The sequence below is a fragment of the Lampetra planeri genome, chromosome 28 (assembly GCF_965212315.1).
Source record: "Lampetra planeri chromosome 28, kcLamPlan1.2.h2, whole genome shotgun sequence".
Taxonomy (NCBI): domain Eukaryota; kingdom Metazoa; phylum Chordata; class Hyperoartia; order Petromyzontiformes; family Petromyzontidae; genus Lampetra; species Lampetra planeri.
Genome location: NC_136134.1, coordinates 2464074 through 2489531, shown reverse-complemented (window position 1 = coordinate 2489531; position 25458 = coordinate 2464074). Strand labels below are relative to the sequence as shown.

Sequence of the window (25458 nt, the reverse complement as noted above, 5' to 3'; positions counted from 1 at the left end):
GGGGGGGTAAACCACGATAAGAGACACCGGCTGTTCGCGTGTGCGGCGCTGGGGCCGTACCATGATCTCGGCGCTGCTCCAACGCGACGTGCCCCAGTACATGGCACGGCCCTGCGCGATCACGTGGCTCATGGCACGCACCACCTCCTCCATGGGCGTGTTGGGATCGGGCCGGTTCGCGAACACCACGTCCACGTAGTCCAGCTGCAGCCGCTGCAGCGAGCCGGCCAGCCCTGGCAAAGCGCGACGGGTTTGGTGGCAACACGTGGGGGTGGTTGCGGGGCAGAGGGAGAGAGAAATTGAAGGGGGAGTCACGAAGAGTGGCCGCGCAAGGTAGGGGGGGGGGGTGCGCAAGGGACAATGGGGCCGGAGGTGTGAATAAAGACGACGAGGTGGGGCACGGGGAACAAAGTGGCCGTAGAGGGGGCAGACAGCAAGGGAGGAGACAAGGGGGTGCTAATGGCGTGGGACACGAAGTGATGTGGGATGGTGGTGGTGGCGGCGTAGGTCGCAGAGACGCGAAGGAGCGGGGTTTGCCAACACTCCCGGATTAGCCGGGGAGTCTCTCCCGGAATGGGCGTCGATCTCCCCGTTAACTATTGAAATACAATCCGGGAGATTTTAACAACAGGATCAGTTTTAGAAATTACGTGAATATAATGAACGCACGTGATTCGCACGGAAGTTAATTCATTGCGAATACATCACGGCTTCGTTTTTGTGGTCCTTCCCCGCACCTCCGATTAGCATGGTTGGCTACGTACAGTGCGAAAGAAGTTCAACACGATACAAACATACCGTCTGATAGAGTTTATTTTATTTTATTTTCCCTTGCCAGCATAAATGACACAACACGGAATGCATCGTGTCATTGCGTCATGTTTCAAGAGAAGGGAGAGAGAAAAACGTTCCCGGAAAAGCTTCAGTCAATAGTTGTCAATCCCACGGTAAAAGGTGCAATCGTTATCGCTGCTGTCCACGATCTGTCTCGTGACCCAATCGGCCAGAATGCTCCCGATCTCGTCAGGCCTCCAAAGCTAATCAGGGTGTAGCCTGGAGAGTGCTTGGACGGGTGACCACCGTGCACAACAGGTTGTTAGAGGCTGCTGCGAGGCCATCTGATGGGCAGTGCAGCGAAATCATGTGTTTGAACTGTACTCATGTGCTCCCACGTCTATTGATCCCTGCCTTCACCAAATTGCACTGACCAGCCTGGTGTAGTATGGTGAAATATGTGTATGTACACACATTGGACTTTTCTCCCACCGTTACATAGCCAAGCCTGACAATCGGAGGTGCGGGAAAGGACGACAAACTATACACAAAATAACCACCACTCTGTGACCCACACAACGTCGGCAGGCCTCATCCAGCAGTAGATTGACAAAACAGCTGTGCGTGTACACGTACATACTGTATTGCACGTCGCAAATTTGTAACTAATGTAGAAGTTGCATACACCAAAATAGGAATATTATATACATGTGGACATATTGGCGGTACACCGATGCAGCATAACACAGCGGTCCACATACAACAGTCTAAAATCCAAATTTGAACTGACATTCGTCTTCCGACTGCTTTGACATCGCGATAACTGATTTTGACGCACCACCGCCCCGCAAGATTTTCTGACCGGGGTTTGCGAATCGCGGGGAAATAAGTAATTATTGCGAAAATTTTGCTTCTTTGTTTTTTTTTCTATATCCCACGCCCCACCGGTGTACCGCCAATACGTCCGTACAGAGTACTCAGAGAGGAATGGGAGGAGATCTCAGGCCGCAGAGTCTGCAGCACTGCACGGTGTGGACTCGAAGCGACAGTTCGAAACGCTTCAGGTAAATCACACGGAGTCGCACGACTCCGGCTAGGACGTGATGGGAGAAGCGGCAGCCGTTCATCGAGCAGCGACGGCGGCGGCGGCGTGCCGCGTGCTACTCTCGGCGACTGCGGTGCTGCGGTGTTGCGCGAGCGGGGCTCGTGACGGCGGTGTCACCTTCGATGATGTGCTTCCGCGAGAGGCCTCGCTCCGTCTCTGCTCTGTGCGGCAAAGAGGAGAGGCCAGACGCGTGTCATCATCATCATGCCATCATCATCTGATATCTTCATTCACCATCGTCTTCATTCATCATCATTCAACATCGTCATTCATCATCATCATTCAACATCGTATTCATTGATCATCTTCATTTCAACATCATCTTTATGAGCTTCGACATTCACCTTCATACTCTCTGGTTCTTTCGGTAAAATCACGTAGATAGAAAAAATAATAAAATAAGACACGACGTTTCGGTCGCAACACAAGCGTCCGTCTTCAGGTGAGAAGAAATGATCTGGCTCTAAATAAAGCCACAACAGCAGATCATTCTTTCTCACCTGAAGACGGACGAGTGTGTTGCGACCGAAACGTCGTGTTTTCTTTCATTAATAAATCAGACAGCAGTCTCCTGACCTGGAGCCAGCAGCCTACTGACGCGATCATTGGGACTCGTCTAACATATTACCAGATGTATTAGAATGTGGGAATGTGTAGGAGATGTAAACTGGTGTTACTTACCTCCCTCCCCAGTAGATTTTGGTCGTGATCACCAGACTTGATCGCCTAGAACACAATAAACAAACAGATTAACATAGCTTGTGACAACCTACCTACCGCAACGATTCTCAAAACCAAACAAAGTCTTTTGGTGATCCGGATATCGTGGTGGAAATTACACATTCCCATGGCAAGGGCCAGTCTATCCGTAGCACACCACACATAGGGCTTGGGCAGAGCTCAATTGGTAGAGAAGCAGCCTGGGTTTTGACTTGGGCACATCATCTCTCCTGGGTTTGGTAAACTAAGTACCATCTCGTAAACAATAACCCTGTGGTAAGTCAACCGAAGTTGTCCCACGGAAAAACTGGTCCCGCCATAAGAACGTGGAACTTCTGCCACTGGATCGGAGCCCCCCGTTGAAGAAGAGCAACGGCCAGTGCTCATTGGAACGCAGAGACACTTTTTTGGCAGCCAGACAAAGCCACGAGCAAAAGTTTACTCGAACATGTTGATGGTTCCGAGGGAATACTCAACATCAGCAAGGTACAAAAAAGTGCACACGAGGTCATCTTCAGCACCTTCCTACTCAGATCAATGACACTCCAAACGCTGCCCTGCCCACTGCCCCTAATGTACGGTTTGCAAGTTTGTCATAAATGTTGATGTTGAATTATTCATTCTGTCCTGGTACATATTTCATGATTCATGTATCGCTGTTTATTGTTGTGTTCCTTAAGCTGCATAGATATGAACAATGATCGCAGTTAACGACTATTATCTGCAATAAAACATTTTAAACGAATATCATGGGTGGCGTTTGCGGGGAGGGGCGGGGGGCACGGGGGAGGGACAACGCCCCTCCCAAACTGTGCACCTTTATTATTTATTTTAAATCATTTACAATTAACATTTGTAAGAAATTACATGCACCCGCGATTCCTAATGTGCGGGACAAAGCGAACCCCTGCCGCCCACTCCCAAAGCCGTAGAAGTCAAACCCGGCCTTTGACAAACATGTATTTTAACTACAAAAGAGAGCACGTGCGTGTGTGTGTGTGTGCCATCAGCAAATGCAATGCCGCTCACTTCCAGCCCTTTTTCTTGATGATATTCCCCATGATCACCTCTGCCCTGCGGAAAAAAAACTTAATGAGGTCAACGGACACTAAGAAAGCAAAGAGGCTAATCAGTACTGTGAAGTGAAATGATGGACAGACAGCGTCTAACGCAACGAGCAGAGATCGAGACACACAATTATATTATATTCTTGCTCATGGCAATGTGATCAGGAGCTAAATGCCAAAGTCGAGGTATGCTGCTAGCCACGAGAAGGCTTCGGGAGAGAGTTTGCGTTACATGTCTACTCCTCAATGAAAGAAGCACAGACTACATTGGCGTAGTGTATGGTCCATGGTTTGGATTGCATGGCCACGATCGCACCGCTGTGGCTTGCGTTTTTAATTTCCCATTCATGAAGGAGATGTGCGCATTGGCCTGCTGATGACGTTCCCATGCGGTTGATGGTGACACCAGTGGTGAGTGGCTGGGTGAATGGCTGTGTAAGTAAGTGCGTGGATGAGGGGTTGATGGTTACACCAGTGTCGTAGAGGATTGGCAAAAACAATTTACAAGCACGTCACTTTCACAACATCTTTTTTTAAAACTACGTGTCTCAGCACCAGCTTAAAAAATGTCCCCATGTAATATCAACTGTCGATTCTATTTATAAGGCATTGTTCATGCGTATAATTAATTTCAACTAAATATATACGGGTAAGCAAGGGGGAGAGGTGGCAGTATGGTGTGCGAGGTGCACAGTGGACCTTAGTTTGATTGCCAGCCACAGCTGATATCAGAATCTTTTATTTCTATTTAAAGCTTTCGTGACTGCAGGGATTCATCTTCTTGGTTCTTTCGGTAAAGTCACGTAGAAGGGAAATAATAAAACAAGTCTGTTCGAAAGACAACGTCTGAAACATTCAGACGCTGTCTTTCCAACAAACTTGTTCTTCACCTGAGGACGGCTGCTTGCGTTGTGGCCGAAACGTCGTGAGAATAATTTTATTATGTTTAATTTTTATTTATTTTATTATTTCCCTTCTACGTGACTTTACCGAAAGAACCAAGAAGAAGAATCTTTTATGTAAACTGGAGGAATCCGATGAGCTGTGAGGCTCTTTTTCACAGATGCCCAATGGAGAGTGAGGTCCCTATTTTTCTTTGGCCTCGCTATCACCAATTTGCAAGAAGCAGGGAATGGTCAATCAGCCTCCTGTGACTATCACGGTCGGAGAAGGGAGGGAAAGCCTTCATCCAGCAGCAGATTGAAGCAAGGGTTGAAAATTGTTATTAAACTATCTTTTTAATTGTTGCGTATGTCACATCTCTGCGTATCTGATGAAATAATGCTGTGGTCACAGCGCTCAAATCACAACCGATTGGATGTCCGTTCAAATAAAAAGTCGGGCGTCCACTCAGCCTGTCATCCCTTTGCGCTGGGTAAGTTGGGTATCACTTTGAGGGGAGTCAAGCCTGATAGTCACATGGAGAGAGTGTAAACGCAGAATTTCCCACTGCGACTCAGGGCCACCAGCAATGATGAGCACCACCACAATTGACGCACCCTACACTCTGACCTCAGCGCTGTCCGCAATAGCGCTGCCATGAATGTGGGGGTATCCGTTGGTGCGTTATTATTTTAATAACATTATTGTTGATAAATATATGACTACCACGTACTTCCCCGCAGCGTACACCTCTGCGGTGTCGAACAGGTTCACGCCGTGGTCGTACGCCGCCGTCATGAGCTGCTCCGCCACCTGCGGAAATCCGCACGCGTAAACACAGCGAGCGGTCCTAGACGTTTCCAGCACCACGGCTACCGTGCGCGCACGCCGCACATATATCACCCCTGCCTGCATGCTTGCTCGTACACGCACTCACTGGCAATCGTGCATGTGAATATATCCTGCGAAGCTGCGCGCGCAGGCACCCGTGGCAGATGCTCATCGCGCGGCACGACGCAGATCTCACAGTCGTGAAGTCAACAGCGGCCGTCTAATAGTGTGACTGGTCCCTGCTGTAAAAGTGACAGAATTTCCGCCACTGGCTTAGGGCCGCCAACAGAGATTAGTGGCACCCCGCTGCTCAAATGGGCACAGTGGTGGCACTAATCCAGTGCGGCGGTAATCCACTGCGGTCCCACGAGTGCATCGGTTTCATTATTCTGCAGTCCCTCTTAGTTCTTGCACCCACCATCTGTGGATCACAGCAGACGTTGGTGCCAGCCGGGAAGCCACAACCTTGGTGACAGCAGTTTATTCATTATCACTTTTACACTTGCTTGGCCAGGAAAGCCTAACTCAAGGGCCTTTATTTTGAAGGGCCCTGTTGCTATGTGAAATCCCAGTTGAGTAATTGGCAGGTCATATTTAAGCATTGGGATGTTTGGCCAATTCCGGTTACATTGTGGGAGTTCTTTTTTTTTAGTGATTAGAAACACTGAGAACCCACAGTAAACTCCCAGAACAATGGGGAGAACATACAGAACTCCACACAATAAATGCGCCCAAGTCGGGATTCGAACCAAGGTCACTCTCGCTGTGAGGCATAAGTAATGCACGAAATAAGTACATTTGTGCAATACGCTCTTTGATAGTAACCAAACACACGTATCAATGTCTGTTGTCATTTAACAACAGCAATAACGACAACAAAAACATGCTAACTTCCACCACCTCATGTGGCACAGAAATGTGCAACACCTGGCCACAGACTCCCTTGCAACATTAATTTTCAGTATAAGCCTTTCCGTCTCTTCAAGGGACCCGTGCTACGCAAGCCCTCTCTCGTGTATTTAAAGTGAGCGGGACGGGTGATTTGCCTTGTTGGTTATTGGTTGGTCTCTGGTCCACGTTCGGCCCCTTTGTCTCTTGAATATTATTCCAATGGAGTTGTCTCTCCACTGTTGGGCATGATGAGGGAATGAGAGCTGAGCTGGCACCCCGGAGAAGGGGCGCAATTTAAACACAAAGGGTCCTTGGACAGCAGGGGGCAGTACTAATGCAGTCTAACACGGAGGAGGCTTTCGCGACCAATATCATCCATAATAGAGGTTTTTGGGTTAGATCGCGTAAATATATAAATGTGTCGTTAACACCCGCCACCACCCGACACAGCCAACTAGTAAGGGTTGTCACGTCAACAGAACGTGGCCAATTCGTCACTAGTACAGCACGCCGGTTGTGTGTTGGAGAGCCAAGCCTCAACATTTACAGAGTACGACGTTTTGCATTGTAATTACAACTAGCTTCATCAGGCGACAGCCATATTTGTGGAGAAGTCCACCTGTTTCTGTCCTTATATAGAGGCGTAGATAAAGTGATTAGGTAAAGTGATGGGAGAAAATGTGATGAGAGAAAGTGATGAGAGAAAATTATCAGGTAAAGTGATGAGAGAGAAAGTTATGAGGTAAAGTGATGAGGTAAAGTGATGAGAGGGAAAGTGATGAGGTAAAGTGATGAGGTAAAGTGATGAGATAAAGTGATGAGGTAAAGTGATGGGAGAGAAAGTGATGAGTTAAAGTGATGAGATAAAGTGATGAGAAAGAAACGTTATTTTCATGTATTTATTAGCCTATATTTGTATTTATTTATTGGTTTTCGAAGGCGAATGTCATTGTCCGCGAAATTTGCACTTCACGAGCATCCCCGGAACGTATCCTTCGCGAATTAACGCGGGAACGCCAGCACGTGGCACAAATCCACGGCGTCTCCCTGCGTGGAGCAGAGCAGTCGTGGAAATTCAAAGATCCCCAATGGTGGGGACCCGGTGCCTCATTGGGTCAGCCAAAGCGGACACCCTCATGAAGTTGTACGGACAGTATTTTCTTGACCCACGAGGGAAAATTAGTTCAATAAGCACATTCACCACGTTTCGAACTCGCAAACCTTCCGACAACCGGCCACGTCCTCTGGTCTAGCACCGTTTGAGACGAGGCTCAAAAGAAAGCTGTCTCTGGTGTGGACCAATCAGTTTCAAAACAATGCATATATTATAAGAGTGTGTTTTTTTTGTATTCTGACCACAAGTATTGCGGTTAATGCAGACATGATTCCTTGTAAACAGGTTTCAGTTTGGTTGCCAGAAAAAAGGGGAAAACCCCTATTCTTATATTTTAGTTCTGGCAAAGGAGCTCTCATGATGTAAACACGGAACATATCAAGGTGAATAAAAAAATCTCACAATACTGGTACAGCCACCTCAACAGTTGGCAACCCTGGCTGGAGTGGCCTTAACAGAATGTGGGGAGGCAGTGACTCCAGTCTGAGAACTGGCATTGGCTAATTGAGATTAATGCCAATAACAGAGCAAATCAATTTCCTTAATTGAATTCTAATGTACCCGGTTTAATCAGAACTGATACCACCTGCTAGGTCCTTAACGGAGAGGCTGGCAGGCGGTGACATTGCAATGGTACGCAGATCGTCTCGTTAGCCTCCTGCATGTGAAAGTCAGCGTGGTACGCTAATTGGGACAATTGGCTGCCCACTCAGCCTGTAAACAAGAGGAGCCTCGCGTCCCTGCCCACCTCTTCACTGATCTGCCCTCCAAATGTCACCCACGTTCCTGCGAAGAAATGCACAAACACGTAATGAATAGACATTGACTCTAACAATGATCATTGAAAGCTTGTAAAAGCGTTGCCCGCTGCACAGTATTCGCTCACCCTGGACGAGAGTGAATGACTCAAGAGGGACGAGGAGGAACCACAAACAGGCGGGAAAGACAGCAACCATACAATGAGCCGGAGACAAACAAGTTCCCAAGCTCTACGGTCCTCTGTTTATTAAGATGTGGTCATTAACGAGTGTTTGTACGTGTGGGAGGAAACCGGAGCACCTGGAGAAAATTCGCGCGTGCGATGGAGCAACACTCAATCCCATTACAGAAGGGGCAGGTGAGATGAGTCTGCACTATTCTGGCACGCCAGGGTACACGGTCCCTTCTCGACCCTCGCGGGAAAGGAGTTTTGAAACGTTCGTGCGAACCACCAACACTCGCTGCCTCCACAGTGCTGGGTAACAGGCACGCGTGTGTAGCGAGCATTGTGACAGAGATTTGCCCACATTTACTTCAGAATGGTTCAATTGCTGAGGTTATTGGGATGAAGTGGTTGAAATGTATAAAAATTAAGTGGTACTCAAACGTTGGTTTTCTCATCAAGACAATAGCACGTCCCTTCATGTTTAACAATCGACATTATTTAGCCGTGTTGCACTGCAGCACAAAGGTTAAGTCAGAGGCATTCATACGGTAAGCACGGTGATTGTCATTATTCTGCCTTTGTTCTCGAGGTTGCCGCGGCGGCGAGAGGTAAACTCCCTCTTCTGGTATAAAGGAGGTCGTGGGTTCGATCCCAATCCCGACCCTGACACCTGCTGTGTATTTGGGTTTGCATATCTCTCTGCCTGTGGTCGCGTGGATTTTTTTTCTCCGGGTCCTCCGGTTTTCAACCTCCATGTTTAGAATCAACATCACGCGTTTAGTGTATTTTAACTGCTATAAATGTCCACGTGATAAGCGACTTCATTGAGATATCATTTGTGGCCGAGGTCGCTTCTAAAAAAGAGCTACATAGCTCAGTGGGCCTTACCCGATAAAATAAATAATAGTTTAGTTTAGAGTATCCCATGGCTGTATGTTCATACAAGTGGATTCTTGTATCATTCGTGTGGAGTTGTTTGCTTGTATGATTGAGAACACTTAATCAATTAGATTTAGAGATATATCTGATAACACGCAATCATCATTGCCTTCGTTTTGGAGAATATAAGTAACAAAATCAATACACAGGGGCATATTTGCAGCTTTTTATTGTACATGCATACCCCCGTTTACGCCCATGATGCGTTCCTGAAAACCAGAAAGTAAATACTTCAATCGAAGCAAAGAGATGGGATGGTGGATCATAACGTGGTATAGTACCTACTAGTAGTAGTAGTGGTACTACTACTTGAAATGTGATGGTAGATCGTACTGTGGTGCAGAACCTAAACAGAGCATGCTCAGTAACCCATAGCGCATCTATCCTGTACAACCATCGGTGTGAAAAGCAAATGCATATTATTAATATATTAAGATATATTACCTTGTGTATTGTATTATGTGCATGATTATTATTCGTTGTTGATCACGTAAATATTGTTTTTAGACTTGTGCGTAAAAAAGTAGTCGCCATAAATAGGTAAGTGGGGGGAAATATGAATAGAGTAGCAAGTGTGGGGCCGTCCATAAATGACGTCACGCACCTAGGGGGGGGGTGGGTCAGACATTTGTAACGATGTGTGACGAGGGGGGGGGGGGTGAGAAATGTGACGTCACATCAAAATGCTCAACTTTAAATAAATATAGACAACACGTTATACTTAATTAAATAGACTTTTTAATAAATGTTTTCTCCTACAACATCAGAGTGCAGCGCCACATTAAATACGCACTACAATGATAATAGTTTAAAGCGATTTGAAGCATGTTTTATTTTTGGGGGGCAGAGCTTCGTGACATCATATTTGAGGGGGGGTCTGACTTTTTGTGACGCTGTGTGACGATTGGGGGGGGGATCAAAAATCGTCCAAAATCGCGTGACGTCATTTATGGACGGCCCCTAAATAATGTTGGGTCTCAGCAGTAAAGTTCGTAAATGTCGAGTACGTTACGGAGAGGTTACCACCGTACATGGGTAACAATAAGCCGAGTACGTGACAGAGAAAATACGTAAATCGGGAGGGCATAAACCGAGGTATTTCTGTACGCAGCATTCCCTCGTTATTCACGAACTTGCTATCCGCGATGTTAGCGATCCGCGAAACGCATCTGGAACTCTGCACCTCTCGTTAATTAAACCTCAATGCGTGCCACGGCAATATGCCCGGTCTGCCATTGTTACTTTTTAATTAAATTAATCCGAGGCAAAGAGATTCTCTTCATGTAAAAGTGTTTTTTTTACTGTATAGTGTGGGAATCCCACCGATTTAACCGCTGAAAAAATGAAATAGATTTTTTTCCTATTAATTTTATCCCGTTTTGTTTTACGATCCACCCATTGTTGGGGGGTTTTTTTAGCACCACAAGACATCTGCCTCTTGCCGTTTCATGTACGCAAGCAAATTATGGCATTGGCAGCCTCGGAAGGTCAATGTTATGTTTGAGCGCTCATAATCACAAGCATAAATATCACAAAGCACATCATACACGCCGACTTTAGATGTAAATGCTACCCGTCACTCACCCAGTCCGAGGCAGGACACACGGAGACCCGATCGCCCCAGGTTTCTGCAGACGCACGCACATACACACACAGGAACACGTGTGAACACGTTGCGTGTGACATGTGGCGTGTGTATGTGGAGCTCCGTGTAAGCCGTGGGAAGCGGTAGTGCAGCGGTTAGCGCGCTCTGTTACGAACTCGGTGACCAGAGTCCGATTCCTTATCACGGCCAACACCAGCGGTCATTATCTGAAACGGTCCTGGGACTACCCAAGGTTGACTGATCCTAAAATGAGTACATGCAGTGGTGTATAAAGATCACCACTGGGGAGACAAAGGCGGCCCGGCGTGGTACTGGCCACCCACCCACTCGTGTGCCATGTCGGCCTTCATAAATGCTCGCTAACAGCACTTGTCCCAATGGTCTATTAAGGCTATATGAGAGATGTTTGTCTTTATCTTTGTCGTGTCCCTGCAGTGGCGTGTTTGCTGCGTCTCGTGGAGATTCGCAGTTTGTGACCCACGGCCGCCCCGGTTAATATGGAAGGCGAATTAACCACGAAAACTCGCTGTCCGCTTCATCGTGGATGTCGAAGATTGCGCGATGTTATTCGAAAAGGAAACGGCCATTATGTGCCGGTGACACGGTCAACATTTTCCCCAATTTACAATTTAACTTGCAGATCTCAGACTGTAAACGACTTTGAAACATAGCGCCGTTGTGGTAGCCTTGCACTATAAAAAAAAATACGCGGTTACCATATGTACTAACGATTCGATTCGATTTATTTTGCACAAAGTAGTGATCGCTTCATTGATCCTGGAAGTCACTCCCCAACCGAGACTTGAACTCAAAATCTTTAGCTTTTTAGTGAAGAACTCTAACCACATCACCGCCAGCCGGGTGGACATGCAACACCAGATCACGTATAAACATCACAAGTAATGAACGCTATGCAAAACATCTCATGAGACAAAGTTAAACATAGAGCCATAATTACGTACATTTGGGACGCGTTATATCGCTACATGTCATGGAATTGCAAAATACCCTTTGAACTATAAATTTTTAAAAAGGAGCATGTTAGAAATGAAGCAAGGCTCTGTGATGTTTTGAATTGAACATTCATAGCATTTTGCTGATAATAAAAAAATACTTCTAAAATTAATGACTTTGTTGTAAAAAACTGCAACGTCTTTGTTACGTCTCTGTTTGGACGTTTGAAAATTGCTTACACAAAGTTATGCTCGGCTCCATGTAAATGCTGACGTTGATTAATGTTTGGCCCGGTGTGTAATGAGGTTTTTGCGATAAAGCGCTTGCTATCTATTCAGGAAAGTAAATTGGCTCTGGCAGGACACATCGCCAGATGAGACGACGGCCGGTGGACGAGACTGGTGACGGAATGGCAGTCAGAAGGACAGACCTCGCCCAAGAGCAGGAGTAGGCAACCTTTCAAAGACGAGACATTTTATTTGTATTTGTCTTTGATAAAAAAAAAAGTGTTTTAAAGCCGCATCACACGCAGAGTCACTTGCACACAAGCATGGCAACTGGTATACAGCAAATGACGAATACATTCTGACTTAAATAAACAAAATAGGTTATGGAATAAACTGCGTTTATTTTGTTCCCCCCCCCGCCCCTTAGTTATTCTTTAACAATAATAATTTGATTGTTGTACATTTTGTTGTCACCAAGACATTCCATAGTGACCCATTCCCCTGCCTTTATTTAATACATTTTATTTTCATTAAATAAGATTTAAATAAGATTTAAGTTTACAAAACATTATAACAACTTCTGTCCGCAAAGAGCCGCCGATTACCAAGCCCTGCCCAAGAGGATGACCACTGCGGATAGGAGCCTGACGAGATCGGCTCGTGTGCGGGAGCGAGATGTACCGTGTGGCATCGCGAGACCGCTTGGGATGGTAACGGTGGGCGGAGGCCTTCAACCCATGGCACCCAGTTCTGTCCCGAGACCCTCCTGCCAGCGGGCGTTCGACACTTCATACTTCACGTGGCCTCGAAGTGCACATAGCCTGGCGCAAGCGCCGTGGTTACGGCACCACCACTTAGTGGCGAACGACGGTTGTTGTTGTTGGGGAGACCTTCAACCAGCAGTGGACGAATCAGGGCTGGTGATTACAATGACTAATTAAAAAGAAAATCAGTTGAAAGGGCAGTGCTGTGATTCAACGAGACACATGAGCACGCAATTTATAAAGGCGCACTTCGAAATGCCACCGACGGTGTAGGCACGATCAGAGAGTGGCGTCATTATTCACAGTGGGAGCCAGTGTGGAGTCTTACGAGAAAAGTGACTCCCACCCAGCCTGGGAAGCCTCCACATAGGGACACCCTCCTCTCGAGCATCAGGCACAGCAGAGAAGCAGAGCGGTTTGGCTGAAAGTACAAGCCAGTGGCTAGCATGCGTGCCAATGAGGTGGGAGACGTACAGGGTTCATTGGATGAGATTCCACCTTTGCCTGCAATTTTCTGAAGGGCTTTGTCTAAGTTCGCTGCCAGTAGTAAAGTGGACGTTACATGTTAAGGTGTATTCTCAAGAGAAAGGCAATATTTGCCAGGGTCATGTGTACAACTTTATATGAAAAATAAGGGATGTTGCCGTGGTGTCAAGGTTACCATGCTGGACTTGCAATTTAAAGGTCGCCAGTTCGATCTCCCGGCGTGGCAGCTGATCCAACGGTGCAAGTTTCATAAATCCCCCCCACCCCCGCCTCGGCCCACCCAGTAGTATAAATAGATACACTAAGGCCGTAATTATAATAGAAATTAGGGGAAACACATACCCCCCAATATTCAAATATGCTCAAAATGTCCCCCCCAATATATTGCTATCAAACAGATTTCTGTTTAAATGATTGTGGTTATGGTTGTACTTTATTAATCCCTAATCTCTGCCATTACATACAATGAAACAAGAAAATGTTAAAAAGAAAAAACAGAGCAATGTAATACAAAACACTATTAGACATTATTGTAAAAAATAAACTAAAAGTCCATCCTTCGTGTTAGTGAATTTTTTACTATTTTAGGCAGGAAATTAGTTTTCAAATTTAGAATTTTTCTGGGCGGGGGGAACCCCCAGACCCCCTGGAAGATTTGGTCCGCCCCAGTGTTGACTCCATGGCTACGGCCTTGAGAGACACCACGGGTCGTGTGTGGTGGGTACAGTGTGGGGACATCCACCTCTACATTAAAAAAATATGGGACCAGCGTGGAAGAGAAGGCCAAAAACACCTCTCCAGAGCTCCCGACTAGTACAGGGAGCATTGGCGCGGGCAAGACATTTCATGGCTGCACCTTGATCTCTAACTGTGGAAATCAATTACGTGCAGGGTCACCCCGGGTTACGTCGGGGATGCGTTCCTGAAAGGTGCGCCGACGAATATCGAAACGACGTCAATCAAAGCGATTCACAGGGCAGCGGGTGGTGGAGGCGAAGGCTGAGAGGCGGCGATGCCCCTCGGCGACGTGAGTGTGCGTGGGTTGAGGCGACGTGGGTGTGTGTGGGTTGAGGCGACGTGAGTGTGTGTGGGTTGAGGCGACGTGGGTGTGTGTGGGTTGAGGCGACGTGTGTGTGTGTGGGTTGAGGCGACGTGGGTGTGTGTGGGTTGAGGCGACGTGGGTGTGTGTGGGTTGAGGCGACGTGAGTGTGTGTGGGTTGGGGCGACGTGGGTGTGTGTGGGTTGGGGCGACGTGAGTGTGCGTGGGTTGAGGCGACGTGGGTGTGTGTGAGTTGAGGCGACGTGAGTGTGTGTGGGTTGAGGCGACGTGGGTGTGTGTGGGTTGAGGCGACGTGGGTGTGTGTGGGTTGAGGCGACGTGAGTGTGTGTGGGTTGAGGCGACGTGAGTGTGTGTGGGTTGAGGCGACGTGAGTGTGTGTGGGTTGAGGCGACGTGAGTGTGTGTGGGTTGAGGCGACGTGGGTGTGTGTGGGTTGAGGCGACGTGAGTGTGTGTGGGTTGAGGCGACGTGAGTGTGTGTGAGTTGAGGCGACGTGAGTGTGTGTGGGTTGAGGCGACGTGAGTGTGTGTGAGTTGAGGCGACGTGAGTGTGTGTGGGTTGAGGCGACGTGGGTGTGTGTGAGTTGAGGCGACGTGAGTGTGTGTGAGTTGAGGCGACGTGGGTGTGTGTGGGTTGAGGCGACGTGGGTGTGTGTGGGTTGAGGCGACGTGGGTGTGTGTGAGTTGAGGCGACGTGGGTGTGTGTGGGTTGAGGCGACGTGGGTGTGTGTGGGTTGAGGCGACGTGGGTGTGTGTGGGTTGAGGCGACGTGAGTGTGTGTGAGTTGAGGCGACGTGGGTGTGTGTGGGTTGAGGCGACGTGAGTGTGTGTGAGTTGAGGCGACGTGAGTGTGTGTGAGTTGAGGCGACGTGAGTGTGTGTGGGTTGAGGCGACGTGGGTGTGTGTGAGTTGAGGCGACGTGAGTGTGTGTGAGTTGAGGCGACGTGGGTGTGTGTGGGTTGAGGCGACGTGGGTGTGTGTGGGTTGAGGCGACGTGGGTGTGTGTGGGTTGAGGCGACGTGAGTGTGTGTGGGTTGAGGCGACGTGGGTGTGTGTGGGTTGAGGCGACGTGGGTGTGTGTGGGTTGAGGCGACGTGGGTGTGTGTGGGTTGAGGCGACGTGAGTGTGTGTGGGTTGAGGCGACGTGAGTGTGTGTGAGTTGAGGCGACGTGGGTGTGTGTGGGTTGAGGCGACGTGAGTGTGTGTGGGTTGAGGCGACGTGAGTGTGTGTGAGTTGAGGCGACGTGGGTGTGTGTGGGTTGAGGCGACGTGAGTGTGTGTGGGTTGAGGCGACGTGAGTGTGTGTGGGTTGAGGCGACGTGAGTGTGTGTGAGTTGAGGCGACGTGGGTGTGTGTGGGTTGAGGCGACGTGAGTGTGTGTGGGTTGAGGCGACGCTAATCGGGTAGCGGTGTTAATAATAAAGTGACGACGTATTTGCGAAACGAGGTAAACGGGGGAGCCTTACATCGGCTGCTGCTGTATTGCTACATAACAAAAAATCACGAGGACTTTCCTTTACTACGTTCGTCGCACGTCTGCTCGCGCCCGAGGCAATGAGTCAAAACGTCGACCGAGCAGCGTAAGCCAGTGTTTATCTTCGCCGTGATAAAAATGTCCACATTCCCATGGGCAAGGGCGGCAGTCCATTTACAGGACAACCATCGGTGACTCGCGACATTTTGATCGATCCTCGACGGACGATGCGCCGAGGCCAAACCCCAGACCGGCATTTGAACTCTGACCCCCTCAGCGCCACGCGATAGGGTTGCAGTCGAGGACACGTCGCCACCGGTTGGATATTTGCCAAGGCAAAGAAAGTAAAAATATATGCGGACCAAAAATACCCTCATTCGATTCCCTGACCGTTCAGTGAAAGTGTACGCCTCTGCAGGATTTGATTTAAACATATTATTATGTATGCGAAAGGGCACGGTTTGGAGTGTTGAATGGTTAACCCTTGATGCGTAAAGAGTGCATTCTATACGTTCCTGCGTACAGTGTGTATTGCATTGTTCTGAAGGTCAGCCCACAGAAAATGAATAAAGAATGTGTAATTTTAATAAGTTTGCATAACAAGTAAATGCTCATTGACTTGGCTAAACGTATAATTACCATAATCAATTACGCATATACACATTTACCAAATATACCCACGTTGTTTCTCCATGTATAAGATCTCTGTGCCATCCCTAAGGCAGACGTGGCATCTACAGCAACGTGTTCAGTCGCAGTAATGTCAGTTGTTTATCAGCCTGCCCTTTCCGTGTACGAGACGAATAATCATCACTATTTCAAGCGATAACCATTCATCATCGTTTCACGAGTCCAATTAAGAGCCACGCGATGACTATGAGTAAAGGCCGTGGCAGAAAACCATTAGGGCCCCTTTCCGTTACGGGTAACACTGGCAAGTGTGACTGAACAATATGCGTCGGCGTTAAGTGCTTCGATCTATAATTGCCATTGTTGGCGTGAGTCGAGTCACAGTGTCTCTCTGTTCACTGAGAAAAAGGGAGCAGCAATCATCTCAGTTGGTGGCCGAAGCTGGTGCTTTAAATTCACATTCCTGTAGCAGGGGGCAGTCTTTCCGCAGGGCGGCCATTTGTTCACTTCCCCCCCAGGATGGTGATCGCCGTACCGGTCGCTCAGGCGACGGCGAGGATGTTAATCCCCTCGCCTTGTATGCAGGAGGTCGTGGGTACAGGTCCCGACCCTGTCGATGCTTGTTGTATGGGGCGCCAAGGTGGCGAGATGTTAACTACCTCGCCTGGTATGCAGGAGTTCGTAGGATCGATCGCGATCCTGAAGCCAACAGCAATATATTTGGAGTTTGCGTGTTCTCCCTGTGGTCGTGTGGATTTTTCTCGGGGTCCTCTGGTTTTTCCCTCCACACTCAAAATCAACATCACGCGTGTAGAGCATTTAGCTGCTATAAAATTCCAAATGATAAGTGACTTCGTTGAGCTATCATTTATGGCCAGGTTGCTTCTGAAATAGCTCAGAGGGCCTTACTTGGCAAAATAAAAATTGTTTTAGTTTTATTGTTGTTTTTTTATGTCAGGCGTACCAAGACCAGAGGGACCTTGACAACACCGTCCTGCAGGGCCCAATGGAAGGGATGAGGAAGAGAGAGTTTGGCCATGGAGTATAGGCATAAAAATACAAACATAGTTTTGAACGCTAATACACCGCACGGTTTTCACTCCTCGCTCTCGAAGAGAGAGAGAGAGAGGGAACGACTGAGAGGCAGCAGCCACGCGATGAGCCGGCACCACATTTTCCCGCAGCTCTGCGGTCCCCTGTGTGTTAAGGTGTTACCAGCCAATGAATGACTGTTTACATGTGGGGAGGAAGCCGGTGAACCCAGATAAAAACCAGCGCGTGCGAGGGTGAAACACTATCTCGTACCGACGGAAACGCGTGTCGTCCACAATTTGCTGTTGCTGCATCCCCCTGGCGAGCCAGGGTCTGGCACCTCGAGCCCCATCAGAGTTAGGCTTAAGTGTATTTTTTACACGGGTGAGCCAGTTACTTGCCTATTTTACAAAGGAGATCTGTGTTGGGTGACTATAGCAACAACAACAACAAAGGGAAAAAAACATCAACATTGCAAACACCGAGTACAGGGTAATTTATATTGCACAGCTAACAAACGAGGTCGTTAACGGCCATAAACAAGACACACGAATACAAAAGTGCAAATATAATGAGCTCAGGAGGTCCCAGAAAACGTGAGGTACAGGTGCAAGGCAGCTCTACATTCTAACCTAACAGTGACACAAGCACACGTAGATAAATAACAATACAGTGTGCAAACTTGTGAGAGCTAAGAGGCACCAAACAAAAAAGTTAGGTACAGGTGCAAATACACCCTGGGTTTGTGTCTAATAGGGACATACAGCTGGGGGTGAAGGGAGGGAACCAAGCTGCAGATGTCCCAGAAACGTGGAGCAGCAACGCAGAAAGACTTGTTGCCAAACAAAGTATTAAGACAATGGAGTTTTTTTACTAGGAATCAGACGGTCCTTCTGAGATTATGGGAGCTAGAGGAACAAAGTGGTCCTCTTTCGGTAATTTGCCGTGGATTTGTTGAAGAGGACCTTTAGGATAAAGCCCAGTGATGGTCTCCCCAGATATCCATGGGCGACGGATTTGAGTTAATGCACAGGTCGCAGTGGTAAGCGCGATAGGAAATTGCGTTTGTTACGATCCGCCAACTGTCGCCTCCACGCACACGCACAGAGCTGGGCTACAGATTGTGTGCCACGTGGGGCACCAAGAGGGTGCCCCCCCCCTCGTGTCGGAGCGACGTACGAGTCCAGCAACGGAGAGGGTGAGATGGACGCGAGTGTCAGCCAGCGAAGGACAACACGAGAGGGAAACTGGTCCACGTCAGGGATGTTCAGGTACGATATTAAAGTTTAACACGTTGTCGTAGAAGGCTTTCGCGACCAATGTTATCCGTAAGAGGGTTTTTCTTTTTGTTGAGGATTTTTTTGTTGGGGTTAGATCGTGTAAATATAAATGTGTCGTTCAACCAGCCACCACCCAACACAGCAAATTTATAAGGTTTGCCACGTAAAAATTCTTGGGATCACCTGATGAGGCTGGTTCTAATAATTACCGGTGAAACGTCACACTCGAATTGTAGATGTAGTGGGTTTACTCTCCAACACACCGGTGTGCTGAACTAGTAACTAATTTTGATTTAAAGCTTTCGTGACTACAGGGATTCATATTCTTGGTTCTTTCGGTAAAGTTACGTAGAAGGGAAACAATAAAATAATGAAAATATAAAAAATAAAAATTCTCACGACGTTTCGACTGCAACACAAGCAATTATCATCAGGTGTGAAATTGTGAATGTTTTGTTGACGTGGCAAACATTGCTATTTGGCTGTGTTGGGTGGTGGCGGATTTAACGACACATTTATATTTGTGCGATCTCAAAAAAACCTCTATTAGAGACGATATTAAAGTTAGCGCCGTCACGATTCCTTCCACGTGTTCTTCCGACGCAACACCATTCTTCTGCCTTTGAAGAACGCAGCTCACGCGCGTGCATCAACCGCGGGGCGGTCACGGGGCGTTGAGCAGCACTCATAAGTAACGCCCGTTCACGGGTGAGAGAGTTTGCGGGGCAGGCAGACTACTGCATTAGGGCACTTTCCACGAGAATGTGTTTCCCAATAACAAAAACCGGCGCCTCGCGGCCCCGGAGGGGACACTGCGATAGAAAGCGGCGTCTGCACCCCCCGCTACGTTGCCCTTGGCATCGCCCCCCGCTGTGGCGGGCTGCGGAGTCTGGTGCACGGGGGTTTGACAGCTTTACACAAACACAACAACTAGGTTGAACTATGGGAACCTCATTTGCCAGTAAAAATATGATAATTGGTTCTTTACCCTTCTAACTGGCAACAAAACTGACACCTTTTTACAAGGAGTCATGTTTGCATAGACCGCAATACCTGCAGTCATAATACAAACAAAAGAACATAACTCTGATAATGTGCACTGTCCTTAAAGTTGATGGATCCACACCCGAGACAGCTTTCCTTAGAGCCTAGTCTCATATGGGTTGGACCAGATGACGCCAAAAGGCGCACAACTCAAAGACAATGCACCATCAGAGTATGAGAGCTCGGGGCAAGCATCTACACTATGGGAACCTCATTTGCCAGTAAAAATATGGTGTGCGCCTTGTGGCGTCATCTGGTCCAACCCATATGAGACTAGGCTCTAAGGAAAGCTGTCTCGGGTGTGGATCAATCAACTTTAAGGACAGTGCACATTATCAGAGTTATGTTCTTTTGTTTGTATTATGACTGCAGGTATTGCGGTCTATGCAAACATGACTCCTTGTAAAAAGGTGTCAGTTTTGTTGCCAGATAGAAGGGTAAAGAACCAATTATCATATTTTTACTGGCAAATGAGGTTCCCATAGTGTAGATGCTTGCCCCGAGCTCTCATACTCTGATGGTGCATTGTCTTTGAGTTGTGCGCCTTTTGGCGTCATCTGGTCCAACCCATATGAGACTAGGCTCTAAGGAAAGCTGTCTCGGGTGTGGATCAATCAACTTTAAGGACAGTGCACATTATCAGAGTTATGTTCTTTTGTTTGTATTATGACTGCAGGTATTGCGGTCTATGCAAACATGACTCCTTGTAAAAAGGTGTCAGTTTTGTTGCCAGATAGAAGGGTAAAGAACCAATTATCATATTTTTACTGGCAAATGAGGTTCCCATAGTGTAGATGCTTGCCCCGAGCTCTCATACTCTGATGGTGCATTGTCTTTGAGTTGTTCGCCTTTTGGCGTCATCTGGTCCAACCCATATGAGACTAGGCTCTAAGGAAAGCTGTCTCGGGTGTGGATCAATCAACTTTAAGGACAGTGCACATTATCAGAGTTATGTTCTTTTGTTTGTATTATGACTGCTGGTATTGCGGTCTATGCAAACATGACTCCTTGTAAAAAGGTGTCAGTTTTGTTGCCAGATAGAAGGGACAAGAACCAATTATCATATTTTTACTGGCAAATGAGGTTCCCATAGTGTAGATGCTTGCCCTGAGCTCTCATACTCTGATGGTGCATTGTATTTGAGTTGTGCGCCTTTTGGCGTCATCTGGTCCAACCCATATGATACTAGGCTCTAAGGAAAGCTGTCTCGGGTGTGGATCAATCAACTTTAAGGACAGTGCACATTATCAGAGTTATGTTCTTTTGTTTGTATTATGACTGCAGGTATTGCGGTCTATGCAAACATGACTCCTTGTAAAAAGGTGTCAGTTTTGTTGCCAGATAGAAGGGTAAAGAACCAATTATCAACTAGGTTGAAGTTTACCGACATCAATATGATATGGCGGGCGTGCGACCCCAGCAATGAGTCTTTAACAAGAGGCTCCCTTCCTCTTATTCACAGGCAGCAGCAACAACAATAACAAATACATCAACGACAACCCTCATTCGCCACGCAGCGGTGATGAGCTCGCCACGGTGCTTCTCCATTCCCTGTGCAACAACGACAACAACAATCGCCATGCGCCACTAAGCGGCAGTGAACTCCCCGCAGCTTCTGAGCCCGGCTAGACGCACTCACTCTGGGGCCACCGCTGCACGCGCGTGCGGGTGCGCATTCGTTTGTTATCTCCAACATTATCACGGACCACCTTACAGGCGACGCTATGTAAGGGGCGGGCACGAGGGAGTGTCTGGCGTTCTCGAAATGCAAATTTGGTCACCACCGCGAAAAGCCTCACCGAGTCGCAAAAGTTTCTTCAGAGATGGATATTTAAGTCGCTTTGATGTTTGGCCGAGGTTGCAACACGGAGAAAGCCCCCACGTAAATGGGGGAGTCGCACACTCAACGCAGAGGGATATTGGCTTGAGTGAGCAAGCTGGAAGAGCATTCTGGAGGTGGCTCTGTGGGTTTGATGGCTCTTGGCTGCTGTGAGAAGATGAGGGTTCGACCGGGGAAGCATTAGAAACACCTTCGGTCTTGTATTTATTTGTTAACATACAAGTTGCTTTTTTGTGACTCTCCCCTGCTTGTGGTAGTTGTCTAAATTATCGAATGACGATCTGTGATGCAATTGTATGAATGACGCTCTGTAAAATAAAAATGATCATCCTCTTGAACTTCTTTCACACCGTACATAGCCAACCGTGCTAATGGGAGGTGCGGGGTGGAAGGGCAACACACTGACACACAAAAAGCAGCCGCACACTTACAACTAATTGGAGTTATTTGACCATACTTCACTATACTGGTCAGTGCGAATTGGTGAATAAGAGGAGGGAAGAGGGGGGGGGGCTCGTAGCGGATCAGATATCGTTCGCTACTGACGTTAGCAGTGGCTGGGAATCGAACTCAGGTCGCCGTGTCTACAGCGTCATTGCGCTAACCGGTGCAGCGCCACTCCACCCACCCCCATTGTACACAAAGGGGGGCACACATTTACACTGAAAGTCACAGGAGTGCGGCTGTAGCCGCGCAGCCCAAAACTCTGCACCAAATAGTAAACAACTGCAGCCTGAGCTCCTTCAACGGAGGGAATAGCAAAGTTGCACAAACTCTCTCCTGAAGCCCTCTCGTCGTGCTTAGCAGCAGACCGCGCGACGCTGCCATGTAGTTTACCTCAACATATTTCCATAATAATAGGGGTTTTCCCCTTTTTTCTGGCAACAAAACTGAAACATTTTTACAAGGATTCACGTCTGCATTAACCACAATACTTGCAGTCAAAATGCAAACAAAAAACACACCATGATAATATATGCATTGTCCTTGAAACTGATTGGTCCACACCAAGGGTCGAGGCTTTCTTTTGAGCCTCGACCCAATTTGTGCTCGACCAGAGGACGCCAAAAGGCGTACGCAAGCATAGAATGGTACCGTAGAGCAAGCGCGTAACGCTTTGTAATATCTTTGTTTCATCCACGCAACAAACACGGATTGGTCACTGCGCACGGCTGGCAATCACCGCTCTGCGTATCCCCCAAACGTTCACATCGTTATCCCAAAGTGGCAAGAGACGAGAAACGCACTACGAATTGAAGCGTCTCCTCCCGCTGGTATTATTGTTGCGTGGCGCTCACCTCTGACGGTGGCCTCGAGGCAGCGGTCAGAATTCCACATTCCCATGGTTGGGGCCCAGTTTGTCCACGGAAAAAAACGAAAACTTACGTTGACTTGGCACTAAAGTGTGTTACAGTATAATGGGTTTTTTTTTATCAACACAACGCTGGAGGATGATGGGCCGAGTTGATCCTCAACCGGCATTTGAATTTAACAACTTTTCAATTGCGCCGTGAGCTCTTACACCGCAGCAGCAGCAGCACCCCACCAGGCATTGTTATTCGTGTGACTTCTCTGCCAATATTGTAAATGAAGCAGTCATTAGTGTGAAGAGAGTTTGGAAAGTTCCACAACTTAGTATTGCTACTCAAATCAGGAGCCCGCCGTTACTTCACGTTCCAAGGTTCCCCTTTTATTTTTCTTGTCAGGCCGACTCGTGCGTTGTGAATGAAAGACGATGGGAGATATACGGTGGCCACAAAGCTGTGTTTGGCTGCCAAGATAACGCGAAGACTTGGGGGGGGGGGTGAGGATTTTGCCTCCCACTCGGGCAATCCACCACCGTAGGAGCAGCCGCATAAATAATTTTGATTCACACGAACAGGAATGTATGCGCCCTTTGGCAAACTGGCTTTCCAAAAATTCATAACCAATAGACATTATATCATCCTCTGCTATTCATGCAGTCGCACTCCGGCGTTCACTGAAACTAATTAATGTCGGTCTTAAGCCTTGCCGTAGCTTAGCTCTGGAACCTGCCGTCATCACAAACCGGTGCAGGGTGCCGCCAGGTTGTTGTTCTGTCGCGCCCGCTACACACGGCGACAGGAATGTAACGATGCATCGTCGTCGGTGCATTGATTTAGGATAAGGATTCGCGTTTATCAACACATTTAAAGGTCGGCACGCCACACGAGGGGGTGGGTGGCCACTGGCTAACACCACTCCCGACCGCCTTTGTCTGCCCAGTGGCGATTTTTTCCACCACATCAGGTACTCATTTGAGGCTAAGTCGACCACACACACACACACGTGTATATATGTATGAATACGACGCTGAAACCAAGGATTTCAGAGGCACGACCGCGTAGGTGTTCGTCCCATAATGTTCATGTTCGTTCCGCATCACCCTCCCACGTGGCTTCGGGCTGCACCCTCATCTCGCTTCAAACTGAAGAAGCTCCACCGCACACTCGGGTCAAAACGTCGGACGTCTGACCAAAGCAACACGCGGCGCGGCCCAAAGAAACACGTGGGAAAGAATGTCAGCGGTCCACGCTTCTTCCTCTGATACGCCATCAAGCCATGTAAAAGTGCTGAGCCACCCAGTAATGCAATGTTACTCCCGCCGCTGCGAGGGCCTGCATTGCAAATCTCCAAAACATCTGCTTGAACGATGAGCCCTTGAGTGTGTGAATCTGGGTGAATAAAAACGTAACGGAGAAGGAGCCCCATTCGTAAATGTCACGCGCGTGGAACGCTTTGTGTACCGTCGTCAGACTGAGCCATGCAAAGCGTTCAGCGCTGCGCGTGCAGCCCTCCCGTGCGTTTCCGCGTCCTACCCCACGTGGTCAGCTCCCGGAGAAGTGTCCCGCACAGAGCGCGTGGAGCGAAACGTCGGACGGAGACCCCGAACATATATATATATACGCAAAACCACGACGGAGAGGCAGCCCAGGGAGTCCACGCGTGTACTGTTCGCCACGGCGTGCTCACGAGATATCAGGTAATTACAGCTCTTGGACAAAGCTGTCATTAACATACAACTCAACTACTTTTTATTTTACCAAGTAAGGTCCCACTGAGCTATGTAACTCTGTTTCAGAAGCGACCTGACCACAAATGATAGCTCAGCGAAGTGGCTTATCATCATCACGTGCAAATGTGTAGTGGTGATACGCGCTGGGTGTATATGTCGTGTGCCAGCGCGTATGTACGTGTGTGTGTGTGGTGACGCGCGCTGACGGGGAGGAGCAGGCGTCAGTGCGCGGGTGGGGGTAGTGCTGCTGATTGGCTGTGTGCCGGTGACGCGCCCAGAGGGAGTGATCGGGTAGCAGCGCGGTGTGATTGGTCGGGGAGTGGAAACACGCGCTGAGCGGAACCGGATCGTAGGGATAGCGCGTGGGGATTGGGTAACTGGGGAGCGGTGCCGACGTTGAGGTCCGCATCCGCTCCGTCTCCCGGGAAGAAGGGGTATATAAGGTGATGCACAGAGGAGCAGGGGGCAGAAGTGGAACCATCTAAGAATGAAGACGAAGGTGCAGAGATAGGGCCCGGAGAGGAGAGTAAGGTATAAGTGTGTAGCCAGCGAGAGAGAAAGGTCTACACGAGCAGAGTAATGTATAGTGTGTAGCCAGCGAGAGAGAAAGGTCTACACGAGCTGAGCAATGTATAGTGTGTAGCCAGCGAGAGAGAACGGTCTACACGAGCAGAGTAATGTATAGTGTGTAGCCAGCGAGAGAGAAAGGTCTACACGAGCTGAGCAATGTATAGTGTGTAGCCAGCGAGAGAGAACGGTCTACACGAGCTGAGTAATG

The 25458-nt window shown here is 48.2% G+C and overlaps 1 protein-coding gene across 1 annotated transcript in view; it reads right to left on the bottom strand.

Annotated features, from left to right (window-relative positions):
• The window catches only part of LOC144728316 (voltage-gated potassium channel subunit beta-2-like), a 107987-nt gene that overhangs the window by 10458 nt on the left and 72071 nt on the right, over positions 1–25458 (bottom strand). Inside the window, exons 2-8 of the mRNA XM_078607668.1 lie at positions 10833–10876; positions 8133–8170; positions 5282–5361; positions 3629–3673; positions 2561–2605; positions 1997–2040; positions 61–233 (exon numbers count right to left, since the gene is read on the bottom strand). Coding sequence (XP_078463794.1) covers positions 61–233; positions 1997–2040; positions 2561–2605; positions 3629–3673; positions 5282–5361; positions 8133–8170; positions 10833–10876 — 469 coding nt within the window. The remainder of the gene's footprint in view (positions 1–60; positions 234–1996; positions 2041–2560; positions 2606–3628; positions 3674–5281; positions 5362–8132; positions 8171–10832; positions 10877–25458) is intronic.